Source organism: Drosophila montana, unplaced genomic scaffold, assembly GCF_035044405.1.
Source record: "Drosophila montana isolate Dmon_TW-CO22-7 unplaced genomic scaffold, ASM3504440v1 contig_402_1, whole genome shotgun sequence".
NCBI lineage: Eukaryota > Metazoa > Arthropoda > Insecta > Diptera > Drosophilidae > Drosophila > Drosophila montana.
The window spans coordinates 6,529,581-6,553,910 of NW_026998739.1; the positions used below are offsets into that span (position 1 = coordinate 6,529,581).

Consider the following 24,330-nt stretch of genomic DNA (forward strand, 5'->3'; position numbering starts at 1 on the left):
TAACTGTAATTACAAGATCAAAGTGGAACACAGGCTTCTAACATTTAATTTAAAATATTCAATTCTGCGAGTTTCTGCTTAAACAATTCGATTGTCACCCCAAAGTTTTTGTATGATACTCATTGAGCCATTTTTATGAAAGCATGTGTGTGTGTGGTGAGCATGTGCATATTTTGTAGAGAGCGAGCGAACGTGTGGAGAGCAAGAGCGAAAAAGTGAGTGTATGATTACTGGCGCAGATCAGTTGCGCTTGCCATTGCGTTGCGACGCGTTGTACCTTGACGTGCAGGCAGGTTAATGAAGTTTACAAACCCAACGAATTTAGATACATTGCGCGTTGGTTGCGAGTGCTTGCCTAATATTTAATATAAATTACATGGCAAATATTATTGAGTGCTATTGATGGTTAAGTAAACGCTATAAGCACAAACAGGGTGTGTATTTGTGTGCATAAAACGAAAGAGAAAGCCAATTAATAATTTTCTAATTCGCCGCACATTTGTATACAAACACACAGTGAAGTGTGTATGTAAATACAAATATGTAAACTTGCGCGCGTATATGTGTGTGTGTGTGCAAAGGGCACCGTTATGATTTAATTCCGAAAGTGCAGTTAAGGCCATAACACTTCAATTTATGTTACGGTTATTTATTACATACATGTACATATATCTTTGTATGTTTATTTAAAATTAGTTTTGTGTTTGCCCCTATAAGCGCCATACATTTAACTAACTACACGGATATGCTGCAGCGGCTATCGCACTTTGAGCTCAAGTGGCGCGTTTCATTAAAAGGCAAACGCCGCCGACCCCGCCGCCGCTGCCGCAGCTTAGCCGACGCTCTTCAGTGTTGTCTGTCTCCGACAGCTGGTCATAAATGTAAATTGAAGTGCTGGTATTTTTTTTTATAACGGCACTGGACATATTTATTGTGCAGGTAACGCCGTTACAAAAATTATAACGAGTGCCTGCCCCAGCTTGCTTGACTGCGATTTGAAAATCGGCAAACATGCAAACATATATACATTGGAATTTCCACTTGCATGTATGTATGTACATATGTATATTATGTACTCCACAGTGAAAGCTCTACTACCGGACAGCTCCAATCCCAATTTCTTACTTTGGGGAACCTCCGTTAGACAAGAACTAACCTTAATACGAAATTATTTAAAATTGTTCGCTTAAAAGTTAGTTCACTGTGTGCATATATATTTATGCCCATATTACTATCTTATCGCGAAACGTTAGAATTTAATTAGATTTATTCAATGGGAATTATTTTATGGATTATCGCTCAGTTATTACTAATCAGTGCAGTCGACTGGAAGTGGTCGAGTGTGTTTAAGCGGAACACGAGAGATCCCGGAAATAAAAAATACAAATATAGAAAACGTTTTAAAATAAATTAATAAAATCTTTAGAAATGTAAATATTTATCAAAGCCATAAATTAACGTAGTATTCATATTTCGTTTCTTACAGCAAAAACATGCACAAAGCCATTAAAAATAAGTCCAGTAAGTAAAATGAAATGAAAATCGATTCAACACTTATATTTGTATTGAAATGATATACTGTTTTTAATGAGAAATGTAATCCTTGAAGTTTTATAATTAAATTTATAATGAATTTATATTTCTCATATGATATAAAGTTTTCTGTTGTTAACGAGTAACCATTGTATTAATATAAAAATTACATTCATTCCACGTTTTTTTTTTTGTAATTAAAAAAAAAGGATTTTTAATAAAAAGAAAAAAAAAATTCCTGACTATCCAAGCTACCAATTTGTGTATTGTAGTAGATAAACCCGCTATCTTAATTAATATGCCAGCATTGTGAAATTTTATTATCTTTGACCATTTACCTTTCCCACAATCATCAAATATTTACGTAATTAACTAACTTTATTCATTTTTGTTGCTTTTGTACTACTTCTTCAGGGTTATTATGTGGCCTCAAAACCTCCAGGGCAGATTTAACTACAGCCAAATTCATATTGTACTATGGGTTTGTATGCATTTTTGTTAACCTTTTGCTATCCACCCAAGCCAACATAATATTTTTTTTTATTATCAGACCCAGCGTAGCTGATAGCGATATCTACGATCTGCATGACTCCAAGAATTTGCTGGAGGATGAGAATTTGGATTTGAGCAAAAATACGGTACTATATTTGCATGGCTATCTGGAGGATCCGGATGTCGAGAGCATACATGTTATCGCCGAGGCATATTTGGAGCGCAATGATACAAATCTAATTGTACTGGACTGGGGCGAGCTGGCGGACGGTAATTACATATTCGATGCGGTGGTCAATGCGAAACAGTTGGGACCGGAGCTGGCTAAAGTCTTGCTGGACATGTTCGAGCATGGTTTGGACATAGAGAAATTTCATATTGTGGGTCACTCGCTGGGTGGTCAGATGGCGGGGATTATAGGTCGCGAGATATTTAAACGCACCAAAGGAGTCATGAAAATAAAAAGGTGAGCTTTTGGAGCTAAATAGCTATTATCTAAATTAATATGTCATCATACTTACCTAGAATAACCGGCTTGGATCCGGCATTTCCGCTTTTCTACCTAACCGCTGGATTGGGCTCCCATCTAAACAAACATGATGCGGAATTTGTGGACGTTATACACACAGATGCCTGGCTATATGGAGCACCGAGCAGCACGGGCACAGCTGACTTTTGGCCAAATGGTGGCAAAACGTTGCAGCCGGGTTGTCCGAAACGCAACTATAAAATGCTCAGCGATAATGATTTGTCTAGCCACCGGCGCAGTTGGTGGTTCTGGGCCGAAAGCGTATCCGATCGTTTTCCAATTAAATTCGATGCGGTCGCCGCCAAAAGCTGGGACGATTTTAAACAGAAGAAATTTGTTGAATCTGAGCAACCTATATACATGGGTCATAACTGTCCCACAACGTAAGCTAAAGTGGATACGGATATAAGTTTATAATTTATTTGAATATTTCATTTTAGTATTCATGGCGATTTTTACTTACAAACCAATGGCTTAACACCATTTGCACGTGGAAAAGAGGGTATCAACTATGTCGATCCTAAAGAGTTATTAGGTAATAATAATACCTATGAAATTACACTACCTGCGAAAGTAGACCAATGATATGTGCTTACAATATATATTTGTATATACATATATCGCACGACTTTGTGTGAATAAAATAAATTGTTGCTTGCTTTTGTTAATTGAATATTTTTATTCATATTTTATAATCGGAATCTTTTGTTTTATTCTTGATTGGGTACAGATGCTAGTTTTTAAAAAAAATCTGTTTTCAATATTTATTTAAAGCATTTTAAAAAGTATATACGATGCCAAATGTATCGATATAGCATTGCAAATAGCTCAGACCTATCGATAACAAATAGAAACAGCCCTCGTTGCGGCACATTGCGCATCACTAGTGGCTTGTCGCAAAAATAATAGAAAACATATATTGTGCCGTGATTAAAAACAAACGTTTGTCAAAATGAAAATAAAACTAATTGATTCAGTTGTGCGCAGCTTTAAGGTTGCAAAAATTTTTCGCGAAAATACTGACAAAATCAACGCTATTGACTTTGCACCGAACGGAGAGCATCTGATCTCTTGCAGCGAGGACGACCAAATTGTTATATACGATTGTGAGAAGGGTACACAATCGCGCACGGTTAATTCGAAAAAATATGGTGTAGATTTGATACACTTTACGCATGCCAACAATACGGCCATTCATAGTTCGACAAAGGTGGATGACACTATACGATATCTGAGCCTGCATGACAACAAATATTTGCGCTACTTTCCCGGTCACACGAAAAAAGTCATCTCACTATGCATTTCACCAGTGGAGGATACTTTTCTGTCTGGCTCATTGGACAAAACGCTGCGCCTGTGGGATTTACGTTCACCGAATTGCCAAGGATTGATGCATCTATCCGGCCGACCCATTGCTGCCTACGATCCCGAGGGCCTCATATTTGCAGCCGGCGTCAATTCGGAAAGCATCAAACTGTACGATCTGCGCTCGTTCGATAAGGGTCCGTTTGTCACGTTCAAGCTCAACCAGGAGAAGGAGTGCGACTGGACGGGCCTGAAGTTCTCGCGTGACGGCAAGACCATATTGATCAGTACAAATGGTTCAGTTATACGGCTTGTGGACGCCTTCCATGGCACACCGCTGCAAACATTCACAGGCTATCCGAACAACAAGGGCATTGCCATTGAGGCAAGCTTCAGCCCGGACTCGCAGTTCATCTTCTCCGGCAGCACCGATGGCCGTGTGCATATATGGAATGCCGACACTGGCAACAAGGTCTCTGTGCTAAATGGAGATCATCCCGGTCCCGTGCAATGTGTACAGTTCAATCCCAAGTACATGATGCTGGCCTCGGCGTGCACAAACATGGCCTTCTGGCTGCCCACGTCTGAGGAGGGTGTTTAATATATAGGTTTAATTTTTTTTATATATATATTTAAGTAAATAATTACAGCTAAATGTTTATATTTAGAAAATCGACTAAACTCTTCTCTGCTCCTGTTCCTGCGCCTTGTGTCGATCGTAGGCGGCACGTATGCTGCTCAAGAGTTGCGCCAGATTGTGACCCATTTTGGCGCTGATGCCCAGGAGATCGGGTTGTTTCAGCTGCTGCTGTAACTGCTCGAAATTCTCTGCACTGGCTGCCACATCCATCTTATTGGCCACCACCAGTTGTGGCCGTTGCGCCAAACTGCCGCCAAACTTCTCCAGTTCGTGCATCAATTGATTATACTGCATCCACGGATTCGGCGAGCTGGCATCGAGCACAAATAGCAATAAGGTGCAGCGCTCGGCATGCTTCAAAAACTGTATGCCCAGCCCTCGGTTGCGATGTGCATCCGGCACCAGTCCAGGCAAATCCGCGATGGTCAGCTGCACATGATCATCGTATTGCACAGTTCCCAGATGTGGTCGCAGCGTTGTAAAAGCATATGGTGCTACCTTCGGCTTGGCACGTGTCAGAGCGTTCAGTAGTGTGCTCTTGCCGGCATTGGGAAAGCCAATCAGACCCACTTCGGCCATGCTGCGTAACTCCAAAATGTAGCTGCACTCCTCGCCGGGCGGTCCATATTCACACACTTTGGGACTGGTCTCCGTGTCGGTGGTAAAGAAGCGATTACCCTTGCCGCCAGCTCCGCCACGTGCGGCCACAAACATTATATCAACATTGGCCAAATCGGCCACAATCAGACCTTCGGTATTGCGGATAACTGTGCCAATTGGCACTTTAATCACCGTATGCTTGGCATTCTTGCCATGACAATCCTTGGCGCTGCCAATGCCACCTTCGCTGGCGCGCAGCACGCTATTCACGTGATTAAAATTACGCACATCGTTGGAGGCCTGGAAGATGACATGGCCACCATGTCCACCGTCGCCGCCATCGGGTCCGGCGCGTTCGTTGCACCATAGTTGCAGGAACGAGACGCAGCCGTCTCCCCCTTTGCCGCCAACAGTTCTCACTCTTTTCGCATCCGAAAAGTATTGTGCCTGGTTGATTATTTCCGATTAAAAGTTATGTAAACATTTTTTGTAGCAGTGTTTCACCTCTTTGCGCGATGACTTGCCCTTCTTTGGACGCAGTGCAGTTGCTATTTGGCAATAGTTTAAGCAGTTTTTAATTAAAGATTTGTTTATCATTCGGTTTGATATTGAAAAGAGAGACATGTTGTCATGTTCTTAGTTGTTATGTTTATATATGCCTATTGGCAGTATTTTATGCATATGCCGGCAGCAATATATATCGATAAATTTGTTTAATGTTTAAAAAAATACCAGAACCTATACAATCGACTTCAACGTATTTAGACTTCTAATTCACAATAGCTTTTGCCGATTTGGTGTCTGATGAAGTTATCGATAACCAATGTTGTGCCGCTGGAGTTTAGTGCAATTCAGAAAAATGTCCATAAGAGCTGCGCTTATAGATCTTAGTGGTACCCTCCATGTGGAAGATGAGCCAACGCCTGACGCTGTTGTGGCGTTGCAAAGGTACTTAAAGCTGTAAGATAAATATAAATGATAATTACAGGAATTATCTTGCAGATTGCGCAGCAGCGGCATAATCGTTAAATTTGTAACAAACACCACAAAAGACTCGAAAGCGACGCTCTACGAGCGGCTAGTCAAAATTGGCTTCCAACTGGAAGCCGCGGAAATTTACAGCTCATTGAGCGCGGCAGTTGCATTTGTGTCAAATGAAAAACTAAATCCGTTCTATTTGCTTACAAATGATGCACGCAAAGACTTTCCCGAAGAGGACCAAAGCCGGCCTCACGATGCGGTCGTCGTAGGCCTGGCGCCCAATGCATTCGATTATGAGCACATGAATAAGGCTTTCAAGTAAGTGCTGCGTCACCCGAGAGAAACATGCATCAGCGATCGGTCTTTAGGTTTTGCCATCTTTTCTTACAGTGTGCTGCTGCAGAATAAAACGCACAAACTTGTGGCAGTGCATCAGGGCAAGTATTATAAACGCGCGGATGGCTTGGCCCTGGGACCAGGTTGCTTTGTCAAGGGATTGGAGTACGCGACGGGCAGTACGGCAACGCTTATAGGCAAACCAAATTCCTACTTTTTCCAAAGCGCCCTGCCCGACGGCTTGAGAGCCGAGGAGTGCGTAATGATTGGTGATGTAAGACATACACCTATCTATGATTGGATGAAATTCATTGATGAAATTATTGCGATTTCCAGGATGCAAATGATGATATTGCGGGCGCCATGCAAGTGGGTCTGCAGGGCATACTCGTCAAGACAGGCAAATTCTTGCCGGATGCTCTGGCAGCGATCTCACCGCCACCCACGGCTGTGGTAAAAAATTTCGCTGAGGCCGTCGATTGGATATTGTGCAAAAAGCAAGGTAACTAAGTCCTTTGTTCAATTTGAAAACAAACCAGGCTCAAAAGTCGACAAAACTTTTTTGAGGTAAAAAATTTATAAATCGCGCGACTAGCGGTTGTTTTATTACAGTTGAACTGGTGCCGGCACTTTAATAAATGCTCTGGCAATTTGTATAACAGAAAATTGCATTATAACAGTTGGGTTGAGATCTTAGCTCAAATCCCAGGCTAGTGTGAGGCCAAAGGCAAGTGCTATTCCAAAAATTTATACGTTTACTATATACTATAGTAATAGTAATAATTTATCGCAATCCCGGATTTTAAATATTTTCGACAAGATATTTGTAAAAAACGAACCAGGAACAGAACCCAAACAAAGTCCAGTTTGTCATCCGAACTTTTAAAATTTTGTTTCTTTTCCCTCAATTCGCAACAATCTCTATATATAAAACTGTTTGTCCTGACTGACTGACTGACTGATTGGTGATCAAGGCACAGCCCAAACCGTAAGAGCTAGGATGCTGAAATTTTCACTGTAGTTACCTTATGTGATGTAGGTGCACGTTAAGACGGGGTTTCGGGAAATTCCACCCGCAAGTGTGAAAAAATCGCGAAAAACGTTTGTATGTAACTTTTTTGTTTACCATCCGATCGGCCTCAAACTTATTTTCAAAGATCTTTGTTCAAATTCATTTGAGGGGTGTTTCACACTTTTCGAAAAATACGTTCCTCCTTGGTGGAAATGGAGGTCAAAGATTTGGTGGGTGACGTTTCGCCCTCAAATTTATTTCCAGAGATCTATAAGAAAAATCATTTGAGATTTTTCCACTTTTTCGGGTGGAATGCGACTCAAAGATTTTTTGTGCGAAGTTTTAAGTTGTGTCCGATTTGCTTCAAACTTATTTTCAAAGCTCTACATAAGAATGTAATGAATACGTGTTTCAGCGATTTGGGAAATTCCACTCGCAACAGTGGTAAGTTGGCGGAAAACGTTTGTATGAAAGTTATTTGTTTACAGTCCGATCAGTTTCAAAATCATTTTCAAAGCTTTTTGAAAACATTGATTTTATAACATACGTGCCACGGGCAAGGCCGGGCTATACCCGCTAGTGATCTATTATAAAGTATACCAAAAATATCCGACACAACAATTCTCAAACAACATTTTTTTCGCCAATAATTAGAAAATTTATAAAATGTTTAATATTATTTATATAAATAAGCAAAAGTTCACTTGAAATGCAGCATATTTGACTGTTCGCAACAGTCTACAATATATTTTTTTTGTGTAATATGAATAGTTTGTTGAGTATGCAAATGTTGTATTGAATGCGATTTAGTTCAGCTTTGTCTGGGCAAATTTACTGGCCAATTGCACAATCTCATCGACGCGCTCGAAGTTGCTGCCGGAGGCCTGAGCAGACTCGGGTTTGCCGCCACCTTTGCCGCCCAAGACGGGTGAGACATGCTGCACCCACTCGTTGGCCTTCAGACCCTTCTCAACGGCGCTTTTGGGCACCGAGCACAGGCAAAAGATCTTCTTGGAGTCGGCATCGACGGAAACGAACATGGCCGCAGCGTCAGGCAATTGAGAGCGCACCTGCTTCAGGGCAGCGTCCAGCGCCTTGGTATTGTTATAAGCCTCCAGTTGCTGGACCAAAACATTTGCCTGCGGATTGGCCTCACACAAGGCCTTGGCGCGCTCCACAACCGTAACCGAGACGGCGGCACGCAGCGCACGCTCCTTATCATCGAGCGTCTTCTTCAGCGACTTGAGCAGATTGCGCATCTCGTCCTTCTTCACATAGGGTATGGTTGCATGCGAGATTTGTTCGGTTAGTTCGACAATTTGCTTCACATACAGCTTGGAATCCTTGCCAGTCTTGTCAGCTTCAATGGTCGCCTGCAGCTTGCTGATTTCCTGCTGAAATGCTTCGGATTTCTTGAGAGCTTTCAGAGCCTCAGGGCCCGTCAGAGCCACAATACGGCGAATTCCCTTGGCTATGGCCTCTTCGCTGCTGATGACAAAGTCCATGATGTGGCCAGAGTTTCTCAGATGTGTGCCGCCACAGAATTCCACAGAAGTCTGCTCACCCGCCTCGGCATCAGGCTGCGATTCGAGCTGATCGACAGGCACGCCAAACGAGATGACACGCACCGGATCCGGATAGACCTCATCGAAGACCGAGCGCAGGCCGCGTATACGCTTGGCCAATGCCAACTGCGACTCCTTGGCATAGATGGGCATATTTTTGTACACCATATCGCGAGTCAGTTGCTCCGTTTTGGCAACCTGTTCGATGGTCATGGCCGCCTTGCTGTTGAAATCGAAACGAAGTTTCTCTGGCACCACCAGTGAGCCCTTCTGTTCCGTATCCTTGCCCAGCACCTGCAGCAGACAATGATTCAGGGCATGCGTAGCCGAATGATTCTTCATGGTTAGCCAACGACGCTCGGCATCGATATGCAGCTGCACTTCATCGCCAACTGCTAGAGTGCCTTCGACTACGCCAATGTGGAGTATGTAGCCACCACGGTTGTAAACGCGATCCACCAGAAATTCATTTGCCTCGTCGTTCAGCTTGACTAGCGCACCCTGATCATAGATCTGGCCACCGCTTTCCGCATAGAAGTTCGTCTTATCCAGCACAATGCCGGCCTTCTGGCCGCTGCTGATCTCCTGGACAAATTTATTCTCATACCGCAACGCGACAATTTTGCTGGTACACTCGCTGTAATTGTAGGCGGAGTCGCGCTCGTTGGAAACAGCCTCGTATTTGTATTTGAAGGAATCATTTGTGGGCGGCACACCTTGATCCTGCAGCTGCGATATGGCATGCACGTCTAGATTGATCTCTTCGATTTTGCTAGCGCCTTTGCCCTGGGAGAGTATATACGAGTTATGTTTGGCCGCATCGTAGCCAGCCATATCAATCTGCAGCGACTTTTCCTCGGCCATCAGCTGGGTGAGATCCACAGGAAAGCCATATGTATCATATAAACGCCAAGCCACATCGCCGGGTATGGTGGTCTGATTGGCGCCCAGCTTCTCAATTGTGCGATTAAGCAAATTGCGACCACGTGTTAGCGTCTTTAGGAACTGCAGCTCCTCCTCGTTAATGATGTCCATAATTTGCTGTGGATCCTTTTTGACCTCGGGAAAAGCATCGCCCAGCAATTCGACGACTGTGTTCACCAGAGTGGCAAAGAAGCCAGGCTTGGCATTTAGCTTCTCCGTGGCATAGCTGTGCGGGCATGGAAGAAATGTTTAGGAGCGTTCCCTGTATATATATTTAATTAAACTTACCGCACTGCGCGACGAAGGATGCGGCGCAGAACATAGCCGCGGCCCGTATTGTCGGGATTACCGCCATCGGCCAAGGCTATGGTTATGGTACGAGCATGATCGGCCAGGACACGATAGGCCATATCGATGCCATCGACATCATCGGCGCCAACGCGTCCTTGGTAAGCCGGTGCACCAGTGCCTGCCTGGATGGCATCAAAGAGCGGCATAAACAAATCCGTATCATAGTTGGAGCGTTTATTTTGTATGACCGAAACCAAGCGCTCGAAGCCCATGCCGCAATCGATGTGCTTTTTGGGCAGCTGCTTGAGGCTGCCATCGGATTCGCGATTATACTGTATAAACACCAGATTCCAAATCTCTAGTACATCGGGATCATCCTGGTTGACTAGCTCAGGCACGCTGCGTCCGCCAATGCGATCGAAATGCAGCTCAGAGCATGGACCACACGGGCCCGTCTCGCCCATTTCCCAGAAATTATCCTTCATGCTGCCGGGTAATATGTGCTCCGGCTTCAAGCCCAAATCCAACCACATTTGCTTGCATTCCAGATCCGGCTCCAGGCCACTGGCAGCATCGCCGCCAAAATAGGTTACATACAAGCGATCCTTGGGCAAATTCAAACGATCCGTAAGGAATTCCCAAGCCCAGGTGCAAATCTCTTTCTTGAAGTAGTCGCCAAATGACCAATTGCCCAACATTTCAAAGAACGTGTGATGGTAAACATCCTTGCCCACATCGTCCAAATCGTTGTGCTTGCCGCCAGCCCGAATGCACTTCTGCGTGTTCGCTACGCGCACCCATTTGGACATCTCACTGTTGGGATCGGCTGTGCCTAGGAAAATGGGCTTGAATTGATTCATGCCGGCGTTGGCAAACAGCAGCGTGGGATCATCCAACGGTATCGTGCTGGAGGAGTGCACATAGATGTGCTGCTTTTCCTTGAAGAAGTTCAGGTAGGTATCGCGCACCTCCTTAGCGGTCAGGAACTTCATGATGCTCTAAAATTGGAGAACGCAAGACAAAGGTTAGTTTTGGCCAATTGCCACGCGACCAAACTGTCTGTGTGTACGTATATTCAATGCAAATGTGAGAAAGTGCACGAATTTAGTTTTAACGTGACATAATTGTATTAAATTCAATTGCAAAACTTTCACAAAACTGTTTATTTTTTAATGCGTAAACAGTTAAATTTGCATTTGTATTAGTGGAGTATTACTCACGTTTATAAGAATTAGGTGCAAATACAAAACAATTTCGTCAACCGACTGCAACAACGTGTAAGCCGAACCGATTTCAATGCGGCAAGTTCAGCAAAAGAACCAGTTCAGCCGGCAGCTAGTGCTGAGCAATATCGGCGAACCTGTGACTGAGGCACTGTGAAAGACATTTGCTAATTATTAAAAGTAAAAGACTCTCAGTCCCGACATTAACTGTGATCGTTCACTGTTAATATTTTATAGTAATATACATTTAGATCCCGAATATTTGCAAGCAAAATAGCGCTCACATGTCACTAACGGCAGTGTGATTGCATTGTGTGTGTATGACTAGTTCACGATTGCAGTCACGTCTGAATTAAAATCGAACCAGTTTTTAAGATATTTATCGATGCTTGTCTAATTGGCGGCGAAATACAAAGATCCAATTTACGCAAGCATACAAAATTAACATATATTTATAAGAAAATAACAATTTAATCAGATAACGTCCCTGTACATTTATTGTTCATAATCCAATCGCGGGGGCATATGCCTTGCCTCCAGCTCGTGCTCGATTTCCTTCATTCGCAACAATAAATTAAAGTTTTGCTTCTCCTCTTTGCCGGTCAGATACATGGTCAAAAATGCCTGTATGATAATTATTGTGCTAAGTGCGGGTATAATTGGACGCGTAAACTTATGATAGAGCATTAAAACCTCTCTGGGACTTTCCGTTATAGAAGGCAATCGGTAGGTATAGCATCTGGTCGCAAACATGAATGCAGCAAATGGTGCCAGTATCGTGGGATAGACAACACCTAAAGCTGTTTGAAAGGCGGCACTGCGCACTTGGGTGCACACAGGACACTCGGCTAGAGGATTTAGCAGTAATGGACGCTGTATAAAGAATTTGTGACTCAGCATTGTGAATATCGCAGGCACAGCCACGATGGGCAAGTAGCTGGAGAGGCGGCCATGTGCGCCAAGACGCAGACGTGTGCGGTAATGGTTATTAACGTAGGCGCCCGTAGCTGCCGCTAAGGCGCTGAGTATGCCGGGAGTATACCGCAATGACCAGCTGTATACAAACATAAAGAGGGTGTCAGTGGTTAGGTAAGCGGCATGAATTGAGTACATACACATCTCCAAGCTTGTCCCAGGATGTTATGATCTTCCACTGATATCGCAGAGCCTGATCCTCCGTTATGATAACAGCATCGGATGGCAGTTGATCGGGCTTGGCGCGCGATAAGGCCATACTTTAATTAATAATCAAAATAAAATGCACATTAACGGCACGAGTACGAGTACCAATAGAAAAAAACAGCTGAGCGCCAATGCTGTGGCAGTGTTGTTAAACGTCAACAGCGTCATTCACGTTCAACCGGGCTGTAAATGTTTGAAAGCTAAGCAATTTTCTGTTTTTTTACATAAATTATAAAAATGCCGCACAAGCGCAAAACACGATTTCAGTATAATCCAAAACAAGTAACACGTCGCGTGCAGCTAACAACATCAGCGCCCAATGTTTGCGTTAAACCCGACAATGGTTCGCATATAGAGAACATAATGCCTGAACAGCGACCGGTGCAGCAAAGGGCGACTCCTCAGGCAGCTGGCAATAAATTTGCAGTGCCACAATTTAACACAATGATACGCAGCCAGGCTGAGGTAGCCACATTGCAGAAGATGCGCGTTGCTGCAAGTGGCCCAGAATTAACGCCACGCAGCAAGGCGGCCATAGCGCCCAAGGTATGCATGAAGATACCCATCAAAAATCCAGTTTAATAAGGAAATCTTCAACAACGTTAGCTTACCCAAAAGATGAACTTTCCACAAGCCCGTACAGTATTCAGGGATTTAATACCAATTAATGTGAACGATTCGCTGCGTGAAATTGAGCGCCCCAGAATTATAAAAGCTAAGGATCCCAGCAAATCGAATATAGCGGAGCCCGTGCTGGCCGATTATGTGGAGAAAATAGAGCATGTGCAGCTCTTAATGCCAGAACCGGATCTAATAATGGAATTTCCAGACGAAGAATTTGATTTTCTGCGTGCCTATAGAAAAGTCTATCGCTACAAATAACAACAGATACTTTTAATGTTAAATTATACATTTAATCATAGCGTATAAATGAAGAATGGATTGTAACAGCGTGTTTTACTTCTAAGCTAGCCAATGAAGTTCATGACAACCAAGAACAGAATTACATGCGCAAATATAAAATCGGCAAAACCACGTTCCGGCGAGATGCCCGCAAATACGGCCTTGTTTTGTGGATTCGCCTGGAGACGCAGACAAACGGCCAGCACAAAGCAGCTCACGGTGCTGATGAAGCCCGACAGAAACGAATTGAAGGGAAATGTGCCCACCAGGCAGCAGTAAACAAATTGTATGATGCCGGTAAGCAGAATGTAGCCCAAGTAGATGTCCACCAGCTTAAGCTTTTTCGGTGTGTTCTGCACGTAGTCGGTGTAAAACTTGGATATTACGCCGCTGATTTCAACCATTTTTTTGTTTTATTTTGATGGGTTTTCGGCAGAAATTAATTTATTTTGTTATTAAACGAAACGCAGACACGTCACGCAAAACGCCTGGCAACTAGTGTTGCAAGACGCGATCAAGTTGCTCGTTGCACTGTGAATGGCCAGTAAATGACTGGAAAAGAAGCAGCAGACCAAGAGTCTAGGTTTTGTTTTGGTTGTCGTCTCGTCATCATTGCTATTTAAAAGGTATTATTTATTAATGTGTGCGGTTTGAAAATAGTTATATTTAATATATTGTTTTGAAATAAATATAAAATAACTTTTAAGTATATCTGTTCAAGTGTAATTCAAACTTGCCAGACAGCATTTCTGCGCGTTCCGTTAATTGTATGTCTGTGTGTGTATGTATTGTGCAATATAAAACAGTTGTGGTTTAGATAGAATAACATGCGTATGTATATACATATACAAACAAATATGCATGTATAAGCAACATATGTTTAACGCAAATTTGATTTAGTAACGGCTGAACTTATTTCTCAAATAACTTTTGCTATTTGTTCAACAGGAATTCTGCAAAATTCTGCGTTTGCGTCGACATCGTGACCTTCGCTGCGCCACATTCATTGCCAGTGTCAGCAGCGCATAAATAAAATCAATGGAAGACTTAACCCCATTGACCAACCTTCAACAGGTATGTACAATAGAATTGGCATAGCTTCCATTTAATTTTATTTAAATTACTTTTATATTTTTCTTACAGTTTTAGTTGAATGTTTTTATGTTTTCTTAACTGCCAACACAAGCAAAGCGACCACTGCCCGCATATATCCAATTACAACAATATCTTATCAACAATTTTTATTTGTAAGTGTTTATTTCATGTCATTAACAACAATTATTGCTTGTGGGTGGTTGTGCAGGGTTCCAATTAACAAATGGGTTTCGTATTTTGAGACTTAGAAATATGAGAAAATGAACGTGCGCTTAGACAGTTCGAGTCTGGGTCTGTGTCTGGTCTGGGTCAGGGTCTGTATATGGGTGGGTCAAATAGTTGTTACAGGCACGATTCGAATAGTTATCATTTCGAGAGCTTCAATTCGACTGGGTTATCACTACCTTTCTGTACACTATCTCTCACTCAGCAATACGCTATCATTTTGGGTTTCCTGGAAATTTAATATTAAAATCAGAACGCTTCGATTTCAATTTACCTTACAATAAGTTCAAAACTAATGATAATGATAAAGTGGTTGCTCGCAAAAATAACACTTCGCTTTTAATGTATTCCCATACATTGAAGCCCAATTTACCAAATATAAAAGTAATTTTCTACATTAAAAGAGTCCATTATCCGTCGATGTTTTATGTATATCTTAGAGGTTATTAAGAAATGTTTATTATTATTGCTGGCGAAAGGAATATAACTATGTAATACGTACAATGCAAAATGTAAATATATATATATTCTTTAAATATGCTTGTACATTTAAACGTAATTGTATAGTATTCAAATATGGTTTGTTATATTCCATTTGACACACTTAGATAACTAACCGTGAACAAAGCCGTAAGCATATACGAGAATTTTATAATGATTATAAAATATTAGTATAATAAAGTCATAGTCAACAGATGGCATCAGATAATGTGAGAGAAATAAGTTAAATTCCTTATGTTAGATGTGTGATAGTATTTTTATTTTTGTATTCACTTTTTAGTCTTAAACTATTTCTCATCCGGAGGTTTTTCAGGGCGTATTTCTGCTCTGATATTGATTGAATTCATCCATTCAATGCAACACAATTGGACAGCCTATATATTGTATGATATATTCATAATTCTTATCGCCTCTGACTTGTTTTCGTGCCTGAGCCTCTGGTAGGGGGCTGCATATGCCCAAATCAAGTGAGTCACTGGCCTCCTCGATTTGATATCGTTTTATGAATAATGCGCATATGAGCATATATATTAATATATATGTATATATATATATATATTAATGTAATCTAGTTGAGCTTCCAACTTGCTAGCCAGCCAACTGGCCGCCGATCAAAACAAGTCCAAGTCCAAGGCTTGGATTTCATATCAGTTATAGTTGCAGTGGCACACGCAAGAAAATTTTCCACTCCTCCGTTATCCCTTATCACGCATTATCCGAGTCCCTACTTCGAATTTCACTTCGCTGTAGAGAGAAAAAAGAACTGAGTCAGCGGAAAATTTGCCAGACACAAAAGCGGCGTTTACAGCAGTTCTGTGTTCAGTGTGAATTCAGCTGGCGAGGCGAGCGCATCGACTATCCACATACTCTCCACTCACGCACACATATGTGCACAGGCACAAATACGCAGTTCAACAGCATTCATTGAGATTTGTATTCTTTTTTTTTTTTTTTGGCCTGCTCCCTCAACTGATCTCACAGATCGCCGATCCCGCAAAGCGCAAGCCGAAGATGTCCGAACGACAACCGTTGCTGCTGCAAAGCGACGCCTCCGATTATGAGGGTAATCGCAGCGGAAACGATTTAATCCGGCCACCGGTACGCAGCTCACCGCCGGACAGTACGCTGGTCAATGTGCACAGCGAAGACAGCATCGCAGGTAAGTGCATTGTTTTCTATGCTAGATTAACAACTACTTAAAGTGGCACTTGAAATTGAGATAAATCACAAAGAGAAATGAATAGCTCTAGCCTGGAGTTTTGCCGAAAAATCTATGAAAATTACAAAGTGGTACAAGTACGAAGTCAGGAACTATTAAACTAGATGTCTAAATATACGAATTGCTTTGAATCTTTACCTCCTAACTCCTTTACCCCAGGAACTATTAAACTAGATGTCTAGATTTAAGAATTGCTTTGAATCTTGAGCTCCTATTTTAAAATATTATACTATACTATTTTTGCTCCTTACTCCTTTACATCAGGAACTATTAAACTAGATGTCTAGATATAAGAATTGCCTTTGGATATTTGGCCTGTAAGAATGTATACTTATAGTATATTGTTATAGAAATTCCAAATATTATACATATACACTTGAAATATGCGACCCATCAATGTATTAAAGTAATTATATTTTGAAAAGTTGTCTCGGCTGTTAATGCAGATCAGAAATTTATATGGGCTCGCGACTATCAACAAGAATGCGAAACACACTTCGTTACAATGAAATCATAACCACGGCAAGATTATTAAGAATACATAAATCAGGCCATAATTCCGTTTCTCTTTCACACTATTTCGCACCTATATACATCGCCCACATGTTAGCGAAATATCGCAGGGAAATGTCAAAGATGACGTCACAACTAGCTGAAGAGCACAAAATGTGGACTGAGGCTCGCTTGTTGCTTTGATCTCGAATTAATATAATTTATAGTGTATAAATTGTGTAGCTCTCCTCCATATAATATTTATTATTGTTTTGGCGCCACTTGAAGTAAATGTTATCATAGCATAAACAAAATATTATTTATTTATTAATTCAAATGAATTTTCGTAACGCACAGTGCACGCGGCAGCCGCTGGCGGCGATGATGAGGACGAGCAGAGCAGCCAAACGGGCGAGGAGAACAGCAAATCGATCTATAATCCCACACATCATCGCACACTGGAGCATCCCACATCGAATTTCGATACGTTGGTGCATTTGCTGAAGGGCAACATTGGCACTGGCATATTGGCCATGCCGGAGGCGTTCAAGAACGCGGGTCTCTATGTGGGACTCTTTGGCACGCTGATAATGGGCGCTATTTGTACGCACTGCATGCACATGTTGGTCAATTGCTCGCATGAGCTATGCCGGCGACTGCAGCAGCCGGCATTGGACTTTCCCGAGGTGGCCTTCTGCAGCTTTGAAACGGGTCCATTGGGCCTCAGACGTTACTCGCATTTGGCGCGACGTGTTGTCACCACCTTTCTGTTCATCACACAGATTGGCTTTTGCTGCGTTTACTTTCTGTTTGTGGCACTAAATATCAAGGATGTGATGGATCATTATTTCAAGATGGATGTACGCATCTATTTGCTATTGATGCTGTTGCCCATGGTGCTGTTGAATCTGGTGCGCAACTTAAAGTACCTGACGCCCGTCTCTCTGATTGCGGCTGTCCTGACCGTGGCTGGCTTGGCCATTAGCTTCTCCTATATGCTGCACGATTTGCCGGATACGCATACGGTCAAACCAGTTGCCACCTGGGCCACATTGCCGCTATATTTTGGCACCGCCATCTATGCGTTTGAGGGCATTGGCGTGGTGCTGCCATTGGAGAATAATATGCGCACACCCGAGGATTTTGGTGGCAGAACAGGTGTCCTCAACACGGGCATGGTCATTGTTGCCTGCCTGTACACCTCCGTTGGTTTCTTTGGCTATTTAAAGTATGGTGAGGCTGTTAAGGGCAGCATTACGCTCAATTTGCCGCAGGGCGATTTGTAAGTATACAATATATTTATGATTTTCTATTTAGCTAACACATTTCAATTTCGATCGTTCACAGTCTATCGCAGCTGGTACGGATATCCATGGCCGTGGCTATATTTCTGTCCTACACCCTACAATTCTATGTGCCCGTCAACATGGTGGAGCCCTTTGTGCGCAGCCATTTTGATACCACGCGTGCCAAGGATCTGGCGGCTACGGTGCTACGCACAGTTTTGGTCACATTTACCTGTAAGTCAGCTTCAGCATATAAATACATTTTCCCGATCACTCCATTTTTGTATGCTCCATGAGTTATGTCCGTCTGTTTTGGCATATGTCTGTCTGTTTTAGTAAACGCGACTGAAAAGTTATATGATTGAATCTCTTAAATTACCGATAACTCGCCATGTTGTCCCAATGTCGATAAATATCGATTTACAGCTGCGGATTTTTGTGTACAATTTGTAACATGGTTACCGTATACCAAAGATCGTAGTTATGTGGTTTCCATTAGGTTTCCTTGATATCGATAATTATCGATTTTACACTATATTTATATTTAAATCATGTTTTGTGTCTCATCTTATAACGAGTTTTTATGTACTAGATGGAATGATATTGTAGATTCGTACAATGAAAACGTGTGGGTCCTTGACAGTGTTGCCAACTGTCGCTTCAAAAAAGTAACTGCTTTCACTGCTTGAAATAGCTAAAAACCGCTAAATTAGCCTTTTCGAAACAAAATCGCAATAAGAAGCGTTGTATTTGCCATTTAGATGCCATAAAAAGTCTGTTTCCTAATCATCTATGAATCATCAGATCATTTCTCCTATATTACATATCGCTTTCACTACAGAACATTTGCTTCGGTTTGCTCTCAGTGTGTTCTATCTGTGATGTCTAATAGATCGCTAAAATATATATGCTGCAAAAAAAAAAAAAAAAAAATTTGGAATTTGTCAAAATTAGTTCGCTTTCTTTCCTTTTGATTGACAAGTTATGTGAAATAATAAAAGGGCTTGTCACGACCATTTGGGAAGTTTTAATGGGATTAACCGAAGCATTAGGCGCATTTGCATGAATATTTTGTAGGATTGAGCATTACATTTTTCTAATTTTGAAGTGATTTCTTTCTAGTTATTTTGGCCGCCGTTATACCCAATCTGGGCTCGATTATCTCGCTTGTTGGTGCCGTCAGCAGCTCCGCTTTGGCGCTCATTGCGCCGCCCATTATAGAGATTATAACATACTATAATGTGGGCTATGGCCGCTATAACTGGATGCTTTGGAAGGATTTTCTAATATTAATATTTGGGCTGTGCGGTTTTGTTTTTGGCACTTGGGCGAGCTTGGCACAAATTCTGAATCCGAGCATAGATTAAGGGCACCACCCAGATTCTAGCATCTCCTCCAATATTTAATGATCGTGTGCGAATTTACGACGAAGGCTTTACTGTAGTTTTTTACTACAACTCTACGATAAGTTTTTGTTTTTGAGTTAGATAGTTTTATTTGTGTTTAGTTTGAACGTTTAGTTTGCTTTTGTTGCCCAAGCACCCAAAGACGTTGACGTTAACAGGTGCTACATTTTGAATATGTTAGTCGATTTTATTTATTTTAATTAAGCGCAAATAATTCGATTTGTACCAGACAATAATTAGCATTTTCTAGGGCTTCAAATTGTTGTTTTATGTCTTCATTTTTGTTTTTTTTTTGTATTGTCTCATTTAAAGTGACTTTTGTTAAGGTAAAGTTTTTTCTTTCTGTACATTTTTAATCGAGTATCGCACAATGCCAAAAGTGATTTCGTATAGTATTCCTAAACAATGTTTGTTTAGTTTTAACTGTTATCGGTTTTAGTTTAAGGTCAGCGCCGCTCATTCCAATTGCCAATGGCCGCAACAAATTGTGTTTGAAAATATAACTACGTATAGCTTAATTAATTTATGTGTGTGATTTCAGACGACATTATACTCTGTACCATTTAGTTGATATATTTATATATATCTAGCGAATATATTATACATACAATAATTATATATCTACATCTACATATGCTGTCAAATATGCCTAGCTTCGAGTTCTCACAGTTCTTCATAATTGCTGGGCACATTTCACACCATATGTTTAGAGTATATATACATCAATATATAAGTGCATATATGCCAGAGATTTGCTTTTTCAAACTCTGTAATTTATGACAACACAAAAAATCTGTAATTTCATTACAATTTTCAAACAGTAACTAAAGACAATAAATAATTGCGTTTAAAGTTTGTAAAAATCCATTAAAATGTTTGCCTTACTCTTCCACAAAGTCGGTTTATGTGCGTACATGGTCTATAATGATAATAAATAGATACGTTTGCGAAATATTGATAGCGAACCGCGTCGTGCCCACATTTTGAATGCTGACCTAAGAACTAAGTTCTAGCTAGCATGGACAGGGACTATCAGTAATCGCATCTGGAATCTTTGATTATACGAAAGTGTAAATAATCTTTGCTAGAAGTATAGTTCCAGGTATTTACAGTATGTACTAAGTATAGAAAACTGAGCAACTCGACATGTCATGCAGCTCTAGACTCATCTTACAGCAGTAGAATAAATTTTGCTCAGAGATATCAGTTTTTTTTTAAACTATTCCAGCATATATTTATTTGTATCCCCCAAAGTCTTACAAAATATCTAAAACATATGCATACTCACGTGTTAATATGCTGATAGATATTAAAAAAAAAAACATCTTGTTCCACATTCAAAAAAAATTCCATAAAATATATTTTTATTGAAATTATTTGCATTTGCTGAAAATACGGTCATTAAAAGAAAAGTTACAATCGATCTTGGTGCAATGCATGGTTAGCACAATTGCGCTTATAATTCCCAAGTGTTCATTCGGTGTCGCTCACGTATATAACGGGGGTTGAGCCGCGCGTTTGTTTGTGTTGTTTGGAAGGAGAGCAAGTTAGCACTCCCCTAGACAAGGATGGAACACACAAACGAACGGCGGGGCACAAGACGATGCCGTTCACAAGTTTTTTTTTTTTTGAAATGATTTTTTTTTTTTGTTTGAGTAAAGTGCAAATAGTTTATAACATATCGCTTTTCCCCTTTCATTTTATAACCCATTTAAATTTAATTAAAGGGTATAATAATATATATTATATATATATAAAGGGTTTATATACATATACACATTCCTGATCAGGTCGACGACTCACCCCCATATAATTGATAATTGAAAGATTATGCTTAGTTTTGTGTGGTCACATATTATTTGAATTTATTTGCAATTTGAGTGCTCAAAGAAGCCGCTTACTCGCTTGGGCATGGAGAATACCATTGCCAGGAGCTCCATGGAACGCAAGTAGATGTTTTGGGATCAAAGCCGGTCTGGTCATCGCATAATACGGTGGTGGCCGTATTACCCTCGCATACCCAGTACCGAGTGGGATCCCAGTTGTTGCGGTACCTTGTCGAGCTGGTGCCAGAGCAAGTGGGCTGTCCATTGCCATCGGGATTGCAATCGGCGCCATAGGCGACCGCCACGAACAGGGCCAGACAAAGAAGAACGAAAGCTTCGAGAATGGAAATATATATATATATAATTTGCTTGATATATTCGAATACCAAACTCACCTGCTTTCATATTGGTCAGAGTCAGACAAGTGAATGCTTCTGAATGTGCCCAACCAGTTTGATTGGCACAGTTTATATACGCGGTTGACGTTGCCTTTTTCCGGCCTGATATCTGGGCCTGGCTGTAATTATTCTAGTTCTTTATTAATATAACACTTATCTAACGATGTTGTGTTCTTGTTTGTTATATGAGAATGGTTGTGCTCCTCGTGCATTGATAACTTCGTTGTTTCATTCAAAATGAAAACGTTCAAATTAATCTAGCTGCTGCCTTAAATCTATTGCACTATCTAGACATATGACTAGTTAAACGCCGCCGAATTGGCTGATTAGTAAATCCGTAATACACTGCGCTCAGGTAAATCGAAATTCGTGAATTATTGTATAAAAATCAAACCCAAATTCTGAATTAATTAAAAATATTAATTTCGAAATGCTTGAGGCTTGTTTATTAACAAAATGCAGCAAGAAAATTATGTGCAAATATTTTCTGTGTTTGTGGGAAACGATATACGGGATATTTTGAAATATATTTAAATATTTGCTATCTGAAATAGTTAGTCATTTTTTTTCCCTTGTAGAGGATATTTTAATTATTTATGAAATGTGTAGCGCATAGAAGGACACGTCTCCAAAAAATAGTCTCAGTTCTCATGCGAGATCTTCCCTCTATATCATATAGCTGCCATAGGAATGATTGATCATAACTCATTAGTTTGTACTTGTATTTTTATTTAAAAGATATCTAGACCAAGCTAGAAGCAAAATCGTATCAGTAATTTATTTTGTAGCTCTATAGGAAGAATAGAAAAAAGAGTTTTTAATAAAAAAAAATCTGAAAAGCTGTAAAAAAAATGTTTCTTCTTCAAGGCTCGAACCTGGTGCCCCTCAACATCACAGAGTTTCAAACGGTTCTCTGATTTATTGTAAATATTAATCCAAAAATTATACTTCGACAAGGCTCGAACCCGCTTCCTCTCCATTTCCACAGCTTAGTCAGATATTGATTACAAAAATAGATATAGTCGCATAAAACTTTGATTTATTTGCAATTTGTTTGGTTCAAAGGAGTCGCTTAAGCGGATTCCGGGCAGGGCGTCGTCCATTGCCCGCTGCTACAAACGACGCACTCAGATGTTTTCGGGTCGAAGCCGTCGGATTCGCATTCCTTGGAAACGGCCCTTTTACCTTCGCATACCCAGTAGCTGGTGCCAGTGCAAGTAGGCTGTCCATTTCCATTGGAATCGCATTCGGCGTGGACAGGGCTAGGCAGAGTAGAGCAAAGGCTGTCAGATCATATATCTATGGTACTTTTAATTTTATCGAAACTTACAGGTTTCCATATTGGTCAGTGTCAGACGAATGAGTTCTGCTGAACTTGGCTACATTGTTTGATTGCGTAGGCGCTTCCTATCTCGCCCAGATACGTCGACTGCAAATACAATAGTTTTTTTATAAATACTTTATTATCTAACAATGTTTTCGTGGGGTACATTATAAAAAGTTAAAACTAATCTATTTGAAGAGTAAAAATCGATGACACTATCTTACTAACCGCTTGCTTAATTGGATGATTGGCGATTCCGTTTCCAAAAGACAAATCAAGAGTCGCAATTTCCGCATGACATCCTGAATTAAAAGAAAAGTTTGGGGAAATTAGAATTTAGGAAAGAATTCATTTGAGTTAATTGGAATATAAAAGGTCAGCTCAGGAGTACGAAAAGGAATAGCACGAGGAATTCCTCTCTTCTTATTTGAGTAATTGGATTAAGCGTAAGGAACCAGAAATCAGGGAATACTATGTCTAATAATTACTTAGATTATATCATATATCTATTTATACGACTAGCGAGTATAACCCGCACTTGCCCGTGACACTCATAAAATAAATTTTCTCAAAAAGCATTAAAAATGATTTTAACACTGATCGGACGGTAAACAAAAAACTTTCATGCAACCGTTTTCCGCCAATTTACCACTGTTGCGGGTGAAATTACCCAAATCGCGTATGTAAAGCTTGAAAACAAGTTTGATGCATATCGGAAGAAATTTTAAACTTAACCCTTAAAATCTTGAAATCTCATTTCTACCCAACAAGTTTGGATTCAGCAAAAAGTGTGAAACACGTCTCAAATGAATTTTCATTTAGATCTTTAGAAATGAATTTGAGCGTGAAACGTCACCCACCAAATCTTTCACCCCCATTTTCACCAAGGAGGAATACAGTTTTGGAAAAGTGTGAAACACCCATCAAATGAATTTGAACAGCGATCTTTGAAAATGAGTTTAAGGCCGATCGGATGGTAAACAAAAAAGTTTCATACAAACATTTTTCGGGATTTTTCCACTCATGCGGGTGGAATTTCCCT

At 40.8% G+C, this 24,330-nt stretch overlaps 10 protein-coding genes and 1 non-coding gene across 17 annotated transcripts; 6 read left to right on the forward strand and 5 right to left on the reverse strand.

Moving 5' to 3' along the window:
- The first annotated feature begins 250 nt into the window (after window positions 1–250).
- On the forward strand, window positions 251–3,222 carry LOC135439217 (inactive pancreatic lipase-related protein 1). 5 transcript variants are annotated; one of them, XM_064697892.1, is made up of 6 exons: window positions 255–434; window positions 1,487–1,521; window positions 1,948–2,014; window positions 2,084–2,491; window positions 2,551–2,937; window positions 2,995–3,222. In XM_064697892.1, exons 2-6 carry the CDS (start codon window positions 1,494–1,496, stop codon window positions 3,137–3,139), a joined length of 1,035 nt encoding a protein of 344 aa, XP_064553962.1. In that variant the 5' UTR covers window positions 255–434; window positions 1,487–1,493; the 3' UTR covers window positions 3,140–3,222. The 5 variants fall into 5 exon arrangements, with proteins under 5 accessions (XP_064553966.1, XP_064553962.1, XP_064553963.1 ...); XM_064697893.1 differs by having other exon boundaries at window positions 261–405; XM_064697895.1 differs by having other exon boundaries at window positions 271–289.
- Window positions 3,223–3,429: 207 nt separating this feature from the next.
- Wdr82 (WD repeat domain 82) lies at window positions 3,430–4,531 on the forward strand. The gene has a single exon (XM_064697790.1). The coding sequence runs from the start codon at window positions 3,507–3,509 to the stop codon at window positions 4,458–4,460; it is 954 nt and encodes a 317-aa protein (XP_064553860.1). The 5' UTR covers window positions 3,430–3,506; the 3' UTR covers window positions 4,461–4,531.
- Window positions 4,469–5,767, reverse strand: LOC135439151 (mitochondrial ribosome-associated GTPase 2). Its single transcript, XM_064697789.1, has 2 exons — window positions 5,604–5,767; window positions 4,469–5,546 (listed from the first exon to the last, which is right to left on the reverse strand). Exons 1-2 carry the CDS (start codon window positions 5,721–5,723, stop codon window positions 4,536–4,538), a joined length of 1,131 nt encoding a protein of 376 aa, XP_064553859.1. The 5' UTR covers window positions 5,724–5,767; the 3' UTR covers window positions 4,469–4,535.
- Window positions 5,768–5,890: 123 nt separating this feature from the next.
- LOC135438881 (haloacid dehalogenase-like hydrolase domain-containing protein 2) lies at window positions 5,891–16,474 on the forward strand. Of its 3 annotated transcripts, XM_064697421.1 has the most exons (6): window positions 5,891–6,047; window positions 6,102–6,398; window positions 6,471–6,690; window positions 6,753–6,918; window positions 14,465–14,590; window positions 16,319–16,474. In XM_064697421.1, exons 1-5 carry the CDS (start codon window positions 5,923–5,925, stop codon window positions 14,500–14,502), a joined length of 846 nt encoding a protein of 281 aa, XP_064553491.1. In that variant the 5' UTR covers window positions 5,891–5,922; the 3' UTR covers window positions 14,503–14,590; window positions 16,319–16,474. The 3 variants fall into 3 exon arrangements, with proteins under 3 accessions (XP_064553491.1, XP_064553489.1, XP_064553492.1); XM_064697419.1 differs by lacking the exons at window positions 14,465–14,590; window positions 16,319–16,474 and adding an exon at window positions 7,012–7,337; XM_064697422.1 differs by lacking the exons at window positions 14,465–14,590; window positions 16,319–16,474 and adding an exon at window positions 7,029–7,066.
- On the reverse strand, window positions 8,050–11,202 carry AlaRS (alanine--tRNA ligase, cytoplasmic). Its single transcript, XM_064697299.1, has 2 exons — window positions 10,206–11,202; window positions 8,050–10,143 (listed from the first exon to the last, which is right to left on the reverse strand). The coding sequence occupies exons 1-2, from the start codon at window positions 11,198–11,200 to the stop codon at window positions 8,235–8,237; spliced, it is 2,904 nt and encodes a 967-aa protein (XP_064553369.1). The 5' UTR covers window positions 11,201–11,202; the 3' UTR covers window positions 8,050–8,234.
- LOC135438882 (transmembrane protein 126A) lies at window positions 11,854–12,722 on the reverse strand. Its single transcript, XM_064697423.1, has 2 exons — window positions 12,547–12,722; window positions 11,854–12,485 (listed from the first exon to the last, which is right to left on the reverse strand). The coding sequence occupies exons 1-2, from the start codon at window positions 12,663–12,665 to the stop codon at window positions 11,927–11,929; spliced, it is 678 nt and encodes a 225-aa protein (XP_064553493.1). The 5' UTR covers window positions 12,666–12,722; the 3' UTR covers window positions 11,854–11,926.
- Rcd4 (Reduction in Cnn dots 4) lies at window positions 12,808–13,561 on the forward strand. Its single transcript, XM_064697424.1, has 2 exons — window positions 12,808–13,159; window positions 13,220–13,561. Exons 1-2 carry the CDS (start codon window positions 12,851–12,853, stop codon window positions 13,493–13,495), a joined length of 585 nt encoding a protein of 194 aa, XP_064553494.1. The 5' UTR covers window positions 12,808–12,850; the 3' UTR covers window positions 13,496–13,561.
- Dad1 (dolichyl-diphosphooligosaccharide--protein glycosyltransferase subunit) lies at window positions 13,506–14,020 on the reverse strand. The gene has a single exon (XM_064697425.1). The coding sequence runs from the start codon at window positions 13,918–13,920 to the stop codon at window positions 13,582–13,584; it is 339 nt and encodes a 112-aa protein (XP_064553495.1). The 5' UTR covers window positions 13,921–14,020; the 3' UTR covers window positions 13,506–13,581.
- Window positions 14,460–20,258, forward strand: LOC135438880 (proton-coupled amino acid transporter 1). Its single transcript, XM_064697418.1, has 5 exons — window positions 14,460–14,590; window positions 16,319–16,496; window positions 17,406–18,330; window positions 18,396–18,568; window positions 19,457–20,258. Exons 1-5 carry the CDS (start codon window positions 14,555–14,557, stop codon window positions 19,699–19,701), a joined length of 1,557 nt encoding a protein of 518 aa, XP_064553488.1. The 5' UTR covers window positions 14,460–14,554; the 3' UTR covers window positions 19,702–20,258.
- Window positions 20,259–21,264: 1,006 nt separating this feature from the next.
- On the forward strand, window positions 21,265–21,362 carry LOC135439543 (U6atac minor spliceosomal RNA). Its single transcript, XR_010438077.1, has one exon. It is a non-coding gene; the product is annotated as a U6atac minor spliceosomal RNA (small nuclear RNA).
- Window positions 21,363–21,574: 212 nt separating this feature from the next.
- Peritrophin-15b lies at window positions 21,575–22,113 on the reverse strand. The gene is made up of 2 exons (XM_064697751.1): window positions 21,962–22,113; window positions 21,575–21,900 (listed from the first exon to the last, which is right to left on the reverse strand). The coding sequence occupies exons 1-2, from the start codon at window positions 21,969–21,971 to the stop codon at window positions 21,638–21,640; spliced, it is 273 nt and encodes a 90-aa protein (XP_064553821.1). The 5' UTR covers window positions 21,972–22,113; the 3' UTR covers window positions 21,575–21,637.
- Window positions 22,114–24,330: the final 2,217 nt, after the last annotated feature.

Coding starts and splice junctions, on each gene's coding strand:
- LOC135439217 (XM_064697892.1), top strand. CDS start 1,494: ATGCACAAAGCCATTAAAAATAAGTCCA. Junction 2,015..2,083: donor AAATTCATATTGTACTATGG/GTTTGTATGCAT, acceptor TTTTATTATCAG/ACCCAGCGTAGCTGATAGCG. Junction 2,492..2,550: donor GGAGTCATGAAAATAAAAAG/GTGAGCTTTTGG, acceptor ATACTTACCTAG/AATAACCGGCTTGGATCCGG.
- Wdr82 (XM_064697790.1), top strand. CDS start 3,507: ATGAAAATAAAACTAATTGATTCAGTTGTGCGCAGCTTTAAGGTTGCA.
- LOC135439151 (XM_064697789.1), bottom strand. CDS start 5,723: ATGTCTCTCTTTTCAATATCAAACCGAATGATAAACAAATCTTTAATT. Junction 5,547..5,603: donor GCAAGTCATCGCGCAAAGAG/GTGAAACACTGC, acceptor ATAATCAACCAG/GCACAATACTTTTCGGATGC.
- LOC135438881 (XM_064697419.1), top strand. CDS start 5,923: ATGTTGTGCCGCTGGAGTTTAGTGCAATTCAGAAAAATGTCCATAAGA. Junction 6,399..6,470: donor CACATGAATAAGGCTTTCAA/GTAAGTGCTGCG, acceptor CTTTTCTTACAG/TGTGCTGCTGCAGAATAAAA. Junction 6,919..7,011: donor GATATTGTGCAAAAAGCAAG/GTAACTAAGTCC, acceptor TCGCGCGACTAG/CGGTTGTTTTATTACAGTTG.
- AlaRS (XM_064697299.1), bottom strand. CDS start 11,200: ATGAAGTTCCTGACCGCTAAGGAGGTGCGCGATACCTACCTGAACTTC. Junction 10,144..10,205: donor ATCCTTCGTCGCGCAGTGCG/GTAAGTTTAATT, acceptor ATGCCCGCACAG/CTATGCCACGGAGAAGCTAA.
- LOC135438882 (XM_064697423.1), bottom strand. CDS start 12,665: ATGGCCTTATCGCGCGCCAAGCCCGATCAACTGCCATCCGATGCTGTT. Junction 12,486..12,546: donor TGGGACAAGCTTGGAGATGT/GTATGTACTCAA, acceptor GTTTGTATACAG/CTGGTCATTGCGGTATACTC.
- Rcd4 (XM_064697424.1), top strand. CDS start 12,851: ATGCCGCACAAGCGCAAAACACGATTTCAGTATAATCCAAAACAAGTA. Junction 13,160..13,219: donor AGGCGGCCATAGCGCCCAAG/GTATGCATGAAG, acceptor CAACAACGTTAG/CTTACCCAAAAGATGAACTT.
- Dad1 (XM_064697425.1), bottom strand. CDS start 13,920: ATGGTTGAAATCAGCGGCGTAATATCCAAGTTTTACACCGACTACGTG.
- LOC135438880 (XM_064697418.1), top strand. CDS start 14,555: ATGGAAGACTTAACCCCATTGACCAACCTTCAACAG. Junction 18,331..18,395: donor AATTTGCCGCAGGGCGATTT/GTAAGTATACAA, acceptor GATCGTTCACAG/TCTATCGCAGCTGGTACGGA. Junction 18,569..19,456: donor AGTTTTGGTCACATTTACCT/GTAAGTCAGCTT, acceptor ATTTCTTTCTAG/TTATTTTGGCCGCCGTTATA.